Consider the following 9195-nt stretch of genomic DNA (forward strand, 5'->3'; position numbering starts at 1 on the left):
TTAGCCTTCTATCTTATTAATTTAATCACTGGGACAACTGAAAATAATATTGGAGACTGCAGTGTTACAGGTTTATTAAAATTATTAAGTTTAAGGAATAATACAATATGACAATATAGAGAATTGAGATTAAAAAAGTTATTATGAGTTTCTCAAAAGAGAGAGAGAAAGAAAATCCAGTTTCCATTTCTTTTTCCTCAAGGAATGTTGCTAATAAAACTTTGCAAAGTAATGTTGCTATAATGTTTAAACAAAAACCAAATACAGTTATCTCAAGTTATTAATGTGAATGGAACTATGGAAGGGACAGAATAAATCCTATTGTAAGGTTCACAGCTACCCAGAAAACTTGAAATCAATCAGCAGCACAAAATAAGAGACTTCAAGCAGGGACTTCTCTAAGCAGCGTTTTATTTGGCCAAGCAAAAGTCTGGGTGCCCACACCATGCACCAAGAGAGAGCAGGGTGGCACACCCTTGGAGACAAAAACACAGCCTTTTATAGTATTTTTAAAAGGGCAGAACTTGTTACCATTATAATGAAGATGAGTTTTACAACCAGTCAAAGAAACTTTAGCAGAATACATTATTCCCCGCCCTTGTTTGCTTACATTAATTCTATTCCCCGCCCTTGTTTGCTTATATTCATTTAAAGGAGTTCCCCCTAACTCTTATACCTTGTCAGTCCCTGCAGACCCTTGTTCTGGGTCCTCCCTCCTTATCAGGCCTCAGACTTAGTCTCTTCGGGAGGAGTTTTCCCTATTATCTGAGCTAGCTCGTCTGTGGTCAGTTGCTTCCTCTTGCAATTTCGCTAAGTGCTGTTAGTATTGAAGCTTGGCTATAAAGAACTCTGCGCATGCTCTAAAGCTATGAAGTTAACATTGCCAATTTAGATATTGCTTCATTGCCACTTTAGATATTGATCCCTTCACTATCTTAGCCATTGTGCTAACTATGAGTCAGATAAACCAAGGGCAGCGCCTGGTAGTGCAGGCTGACTCCCACTTCATCATGTTGGATCCCCAGGGCCACCTAGCCCAAGAAAACATTCAGCCTGAAGGTACTGCAGGACTGTAGGCTGCAGAGAAAAAAAGGGCCCAGCTAATTAATATCAGTGAGAGATTTCTTTCCTTATCTCCATAGCCATCTGGAAGGAAAAGATTGCAGCTGGAAGAAAATATCCCTATGCTTATTACCAGTACAAATCCTGAACAGTCAACTGGACTGAACTCAACTCAGGAAAGCAATCCCATGATGATCACATTGTCGCCAGTCTTCTGGTGGAGAGGCCCAAAGGCAATAAGAAAACATTATTTTTATGTTTCATTGCAGCCAGTCCTGTGCAAATATCCATGACAGGATCCCAGCAGGTCAGAAGAAAGAAGGAGCTTTACAAATTCTGCTCTTATTATAAGAAACCAGTGCAGTTTCCTTTGTAACATGGTGTTGGAGAATTTTGCTGGTGGGAGGGTTGTTTCATGTGTGAAAGAGCATACCAAAAATGCAATTCTACGCCACATCTATAAGTTGCATTCTGAATTGGCATTATACATTAATTACTCTCTCAGATAAATGAGCTCTAAATATTCTGAAATTGTCTAGCAGTTGAATCAGGACCTAGAAATGTCAACGGTTAAAGAGATTATAGGTTACATGATCATTTCACAAATGTCATATTGAAAAAACTCCTGCTTCTACCCAATCTAAGAAATACAGATTGCCACCTACTCAGCAGGATGTGGGATTTCTGTTCTGTGCATAGCTCTCTATTGTCTGTTCAGCAGGAGGTTCAGTCATGTTGGTTCTCCACAATAAAACCTTTTTAAAAATTATATGGCTTTTATTTATTTATTTTGCCAGCAGCAAAAAGCAAAATATTTCGCAGTGAGGATATCTAAGACCTCAGAGGTAAGATGTTCTTTTGATCACAGGCCATGTTCTATGAATGTCCCATCAGATTTCCAAAGATGCAATTCTACAGACCTTTTAGAAACTTCCTCATCCAAATCATTTCTACAATATACTCACATGAGAAATCCTAGTATGAAAATCACCACATTATGTAGGGAAAAATATGCAAATGTATCCAAATCCAATCATCCCCTGAAATCTCATTTTTCTACACCATGAAATAGATCTTGGTGAGTTTTCTTGTACAGAGCAAAAGCTGTGCATGAGGCAGGATTCAATGATTTCAAGTAATCACTGACTTCTAAATTTTGAACTATTAATGATTACATCAGAAGGGAGGTATGACAAGGAATGTTTAGCTGTGGAGAAGTATTCGGCAGAGGAAAAGTTATCTTCTACTATTCATTTGTTTCAATCCAGCACAAGAATTGAAAATACATATCTACTGCTGGGAGCCACTTCTGATCCATATTCTTAAACTGCTTGGATGAAAAAGCAGCAAAATAAATTCAGAATTACTGGGAAACTGCACAAGCAAACCATTGCAAGCTGTGCCCTTCAGATTACACTACAGCTACTTAGAACTGCCCAGATTGTTTGTAGATGCAAAATGTCTCTCCCACTCTCCCTCAATAGTACTAATGAAGATTTCCCATTTCTCAGTGAAGGGAAAGGTCCTCTTTTGCTTCTTTGACCCCACAAGCAATTTTATTGCTGGGGCCAGGGCCAGCACATAATTCACTTGTAATCAATTCCCAATGGTCTCTTGGATTGGGCAGGTGCCTGATCAGCTCAGTCTTGGAAAATACTTTGGACAGAGAGTTTTTCCCTCTTAGACTAGCCCTCTTTTATACCAACTTAACTGTTTTCTTTGGCCTGTGGGGCACAGGATGCTGAAGTAGATAGACAGATCGTTGATCTGATCCAGCAGCACAGCTCATCTTACATTGATTAAGCATTGGAGAGACTCCTGCTCTTGCAGCTCAACTACTGAGCTTTTGTGGGGAGAAGGACAAGGCTGGGAGACCAGAGAAGACCATTGTTGTTGAGTAATAATATGATTCCTGCTCAATGAGAGCGAAAGGCTATTTGACATTTCCTCCCGATCCCCACAGTCAGTGGTCAACCAGGTACCACTGGTTTTTACATGCATATCATGCCAGCAATAGTAGTTTATCCCCCGTAGTTTACTCCCAGAAACTGGTAGTAAGCAATACAGGTGAGACTCGGAATGAAGGATTGCAATGTGGAGTGTTCCTAAGGGGAAGGCACTGGACAGAATAATGAAATAACCATTGCAAGGAATTCCTTCTTCCTCCCTATTCCTGCCACCCACCGTTAATATCTCCAAAACTGACAAGTCACGTAGATGCCACATATAATGAAGTCAAGATATAATATAATTAAACTATTGCCATTTTATTGGTAATTTTCAAAAGTTAAACAAATCCAATGTTCAGTTTTATTAAAGAGTGTTCACATGTGTGAATCTTTATTTTCAAATGATGTTTATTTTGATAATAAACAAATAAATCATATCAAAAGTGTGTTATTACTACAAGAAAACACTCACTAAACTTATATGATTACATCCTATTATATTGCTATAAATAAATTTATAAGTGTATCCTAAAATATTCTTATAAATAAACCATATAAATTATATAAAATATAACAATAAATTATTAGTTATCATCCAGTAATAATATTCATTAAAATGCTATTGGAAATAATAATATATAGTGACTCTCTGGAGAAATTCTAAGAAAATGATTCAGATACTTTTTTATATATAAAATTGCATAACTTAACATAATGTTATCAGAAATTCCATTGTTACAATTTGCCAAATTGTTATTTATTCAATGATGCCTTCAAGGGAGCCACCGGATGCACTGGACCTCAATTCCTGTCATCTCCAGCCAGAAAATCATCAGGTGAACTGGCTCATGATGAGGGCATTTGTGGTCCAGCACATTTGGAGGATGCCAGAGTGAGGAAGACAATCTTGTTCTAGCAACAACTAATAATTTTGGTGGGAGGGGCCAAGCATAAGAATATTATTTTCTAAACTCATTTCCTTGGAATGGTGCTTCTAAAAATAAGAATCTCAGAGTAAAAAGGGGTGCCCATTTCTTATAAATATCCAACATGAGTAGACAATTCCATGTACTTTGTCTGCACCGGAATTGGGGGCTCGATCGCTTCCTCCAACTAGAATCCTCCAGATGTGTTAGAACCACATCTCTCAGATGAGATGGACAAATAATTGCCATCTTAATAACTTTGAAAGGTGTGTATAGCAGAAAGGTAGATTTAGGTTTTATTGGATTACAACCCTCATCATCCCTGATCCACTTACAGTGTGGACAAGGGCTGATAAGAGTTTAAACCAGTGACTTCTAGATGACCACAATTTTCTATTACTGTTTTGTATATTACACATCCTATTCCTATGATGGTGGTAGCTCAAGAGGAGTTTTATGACCTCACAATAATTATACAATAAACTTTTTGTATAAGGACACCTGACTGAAGGTGCTACTGATTGCATTGCTGTTTGAGTCCAAACTAGCCACCAGCTTAGCAGCAGCCCCATTGCTTAGACCTTCTTAGTTAGTCTTTCCTCGGCTTAATCAATATTAAATTCCCCTTTGCATTACAATTAAAATTCCTTGACATGTGACAAATTGCATCAATAGATCCAGGAGGGCCACTACATCTCTGCACTAGCCCTTTCTTTCAAGTAAAATTAGTCTACATTAGCAAAATTACTCTGTCCTCAGATCATTGATTTCTAAGATGATTAAAGTCTACTATTAATCCAGAAAAGCATTATTTTTCTCTCATATAAATTTTGCCTGTCATTAAAATATCTGTCAAAATGTTTTTCCAAAATAAGATAATATAATTATTCTCACTCTGGAAAGGAGTAAGTAATTTGAGATACATCTGAAATCTTCATAAATTGTGCAGCATTCAACATATTTGTAAACCGTTTGTATCATATGAACAAAGATTTCTGCAAATTGCCCTTAACATTGACCCATAATATGTATTGTTTTTTCTCCAGTATATGAAGAAGATATCATAATTTTGATGATCCATTCAGTTCTTCGTGTTGCTCTGGTGGCCATCACTTGCTTTCTTTGAAGTGCATGCATTCTCCAAATAGTCAAACAGCAAATCAAGTTCACCAAGCACTTTGTTCATTCCATTCTCTCCCAACTGTAGAATCAAAGCAAAAGCAAGATCTTCAATAGAACAAAGAATATACTGCTTTGCCTAGAATTTTATTTGATAATGGGGGTGATTTTTCATAAAAGACTGTACCTAATATAATTTAGTATAGCAAAAGACTGCTGGTTTGTTTTTAACATATGAAAAGGTTTTGGGGGGGGTTGTCTTTTGTTCTAGGATCAACTGTGTGGTCCTGTGTGATAGAAGATATAAGGGATACAGTCAATTATCAAAGCTATTCAGGGTAATCATGACCTTGCTGAATCACTCTGATCAAACTGCCTCTATGACCCTCAGTAGTAAATTTAAAATAAATCTGACATCTCACATATGCGACATCAAATAAAATGTAATCAAAAATGGTAAAAAGATTAGCAAATTTAAGATATCCTGTGGCCACTGAGTGGCAACCTAAAGACTAAAATAATTAAAGAAAGCATGTGCTATCTTAAATATATTTGGACTTCAAAGTGTCATAATGCATTTCCATAGCTACAGTAGATCGTAACCATACTTAATAGATGTGAAAACCTGAAACATGGTTTAATCAATAAATTGGAGAGGTAATTCTCTGTTGAAAAAAGATCATAGCTCCTCTGATTGATATCTGTACTGCATGTCTAATTGTATCATATTAAAACAAAAACATTCCTAATACAAGAAAACTTTCTTTTGCAAAGAAATAGCTGTTGCATCTGCCACCACCAAGATTACTTTGCTCTGATATTTTTATCATTTTGCCATCATAAAGAAAATATGCAAATATACAACAGTACAAAGAGCTTGGTAAAGTAACATACTCAAAAGAAAACTGAAAATCAAAAAAGGAGATGTTGAAAACAATTGAAGAAATGGAGAGTGAGGGAAGATAAAAGGAAGAAATACAAATAATGTGGATGCAACTATAAGATGCCACATGTCAACCTCCTCCAATCTGAACCCTCTTGGACAAAAACTCCCAATATCTCCAGTCAATTTAGCCAATAGCACTGTAAAGCACTTTTCCTGTTGCACTATCTTGGTTTAACATGGGTTGCTTTTAAACTTAATCCCTTAAGCCCTCACCTTTTTTCCAATAATATACCTACAGCCCCTGAAAGCTGGACAGAGCCTTTCCAGACATTTAATTCAACCTTCCATAGTGAGGAAAGTAGGGAGGATAACTCCATTGCTCTCATCAATATATTCTTAAATCAACATACCTGTTCCAATTTGTCTTTCATTATTTTCAAATTTCCTTCTATGTATGTTTTATCTCCCAGTGGTTTCTGAAAAAGGAAGAAGAAAATATAACAATGTGGTTTGCATTTCACACCTCTCTCTTTTAACTTGCATTGAACTTCAGAAATCTTGGATGTTTTGATTTGAGGTTTCCTCTGTTAGTGTTATTAGCACCAGATGTGTGGTATGATAGATAGATAGATAGATAGATAGATAGATAGATAGATAGATAGATAGATAGATAGATAGATAGATGGATGGATGGATGGATGGATGGATGGATGGATGGACGGACGGACGGACAGACAGACAGACAGACAGACAGACGATAGAGATAGAGATAGAGATAGAGATAGAGATAGAGATAGAGATAGAGATAGAGATAGAGATAGAGATAGAGATAGAGATAGAGATAGATAAACAGGGGCCACCTCTATTTGCAATTTGAAACCATCCAGGAAAGAGAAATAGAAATGAACTGGAAAATTTCAAGAAAGCTGAGAACAAGGGATGGGGAACAGACAAAAACTATTAAAAGTTTTTTCAAAACTGGCATTTCCTTTACATGTGCTGAAATATTCCTCCCACCATCATCCCCAATGAGATGGTCTGGCTTCTGGCAGGAGAGAGTGGGACATTCAGTCCAGTACAGGATTCTTATGATACTTACACAGCCACGCAGTTTTGCATTCAGATGCACAAAGAAATATGCCACTTCCTGGAGACCAGTATATTGCTTCTTCGGTTTATAGAGGACACGTGTGACTACAATATCTGTTACTCTTTTCATTAAGTAGCAATGTTCATTTCTCTGCAAAAGAAAACAGGTAAACAATGGAGATTGAACAATGCAGGAGTACGCACTTACTTACATGGGCAACTGCAGGAGGGGCAAAAAGGAGCAAGTGACAAAACATGCATCATGATGTCCTGAACAAAAACCACAACATACTAGCACCCAATGTCAAGATGCAAATATGTAAGGATTGGATTGATGTCACTGTGTGCGTCTCATCATTTTGACATACATTCAATTTGCTGTAATCTGCAGCAGTGGGTCATGGAAGCCAAGATGGTCATAACTCTGCACCTGAAGACCCTTCGCTTTTTAAGAAGAGTTGCACATGCAACGCATATAAAAAAAGACTATCTCGCTTTTTTTGATCCAGCCACAGACACCTCTGTTTGCTGCAGACACCTAAGCTTACATAGATCATTTTTTAAAATTAGTTAATGCTTGTGTAAAGTAGAGACTCACCGTGATGTTGGTGTATAGATGCTGTCCCACAAACCTGTTATCTGTGTCCTCATCATGAAGTCTTGCCTGAAAAGAGAAACATGAAAACTGTAGGGCAGAAAAATGAGCCTTTAACATTGAAAAAGCGCTGCTTTGTGGCCACCAATTTATTCGAACTGCAGTAGCTTTTTAATTTCACCACAGAATTGTAGAAACCAAGAAAAAGGGGACAAAGAACATTTTCATGTGAGATAGCCAATAGATTCACACACTGCATTTTGGATTTTAAAAATCATATACGGTGGCTGATTTCCACATAATTTTCTAAGTGATAAACCATTATTTACAAGCCACGATAGTATCACAAATTGTGCTAAGCTGAAACCAGACAAACCAATACGAGGGTTTGGCACAATGTGGAAACCCTGGCAAGAAGGGTAAAACCCACCAAAATAAGATCTGAGGAGTTTTCTGGTGGTCTGGCATGGAAGTCACAATACATTGTAAATATTTAACAAATTTGAAATTTGCAAGATTTATAGACAGAAGATAACAGGGAGCAAATTATACTGTATGGCTGACAATGTAGCCAATAAGGAAAGGGACATGTACCTGACTGCTACCAGATTGCTCTGCATAGACATCTGGATATGCCCTACTGAGTTATGGTTTCCCAAATTATACATTTTATATATTCAATTTGGGGAACCAGAACTCACCAGGACATATCCAGCTGCTACAAAATAGCCTAGGCAAGTGTCTTTTCAGAAAGAAAGAGAGAGAGAGAGAGAGAGAGAGAGAAAGAAAGAAAGAAAGAAAGAAAGAAAGAAAGAAAGAAAGAAAGAAAGAAAGAAAGAAAGAAAGAAAGAAAGAAAGAAAGAAATGGATGCAAACTAGAAAATACACAAGAGAAAAGTCATACAGCCAGTACTCTCGCATCGTGCAAAGCCTACTTTTACCTGTTTGGCTAAGCTATAGGTCAGGTTCTTGATGGTGATTCTCTGGAAGTGGTGTTTGCTGAGGCTGCAGGAGTGATTATGTAGAGTGTCTGCTTGCTTCGAGAGCAAAGGATTTGCAATAGTGAGGAAGAAGAGGCAGTAGCAGCAGAATGCCCAAAGGAGAAAGCATCTTGTCCAATTCTTCCATGGATCCATAGTTCCAAGAGAATGGTAGTCAGCACTGGAAAGTCTCAGCTACAGCCTTAGATCTTTCAAGAGACACAAAAAATTAGAATGATCGAAGAAGATACATAAAACAAATAGTCTAGTCTAGTCATACATATATATAAAAGATGCAAGGTGTATACATTAGTACTTACTTGAATTTTTTGGATGTGACTTAAAATGCTGAAGGTTCTCTTACATATATATATATGTACACATCTCCATTACTACTGTGCTCAGAAGGTAGAGATGAGTTAAAATGACATCATCAGGTCTCACACTTTCCACTTTCTGAGAATTTATTAACCACAGCATTAAAAAAAAAAAAAAAGCCACAGGATACAGTAAATTACTGATGAAATGTCCCAATTGATGATGCCGGGGGTAAAAAGGGGTTTTGTTACCTTGATACATGCAAGTTAAG

General features: G+C 37.1%; 1 protein-coding gene across 1 annotated transcript; it reads right to left on the minus strand.

The window, feature by feature from the left end:
• Positions 1 to 5018: 5018 nt before the first annotated feature.
• Positions 5019 to 8762, minus strand: IL22 (interleukin 22). Its single transcript, XM_025163531.1, has 5 exons — positions 8568 to 8762; positions 7630 to 7695; positions 7042 to 7182; positions 6353 to 6418; positions 5019 to 5138 (listed from the first exon to the last, which is right to left on the minus strand). The coding sequence occupies exons 1-5, from the start codon at positions 8760 to 8762 to the stop codon at positions 5019 to 5021; spliced, it is 588 nt and encodes a 195-aa protein (XP_025019299.1).
• Between the last annotated feature and the right edge of the window lie 433 nt (positions 8763 to 9195).

The sequence above is a fragment of the Python bivittatus genome, unplaced genomic scaffold, assembly GCF_059951505.1.
Source record: "Python bivittatus isolate LINGU-HERP-01145 unplaced genomic scaffold, Pbiv_v1 ctg000330_np1212, whole genome shotgun sequence".
NCBI classification, from domain to species: Eukaryota; Metazoa; Chordata; class Lepidosauria; order Squamata; family Pythonidae; genus Python; species Python bivittatus.

Bases quoted from the DNA above. Each gene is read 5' to 3' on its own strand.
- IL22 (XM_025163531.1), bottom strand. From the start codon at position 8,762: ATGGATCCATGGAAGAATTGGACAAGATGCTTTCTCCTTTGGGCATTC. The intron at 7,696-8,567 runs GTAAAAGTAGGC...TTCTCTTTTCAG, and splicing joins CCTATAGCTTAGCCAAACAG to GCAAGACTTCATGATGAGGA. The intron at 7,183-7,629 runs GTGAGTCTCTAC...TTTCTTTTGCAG, and splicing joins ATCTATACACCAACATCACG to AGAAATGAACATTGCTACTT.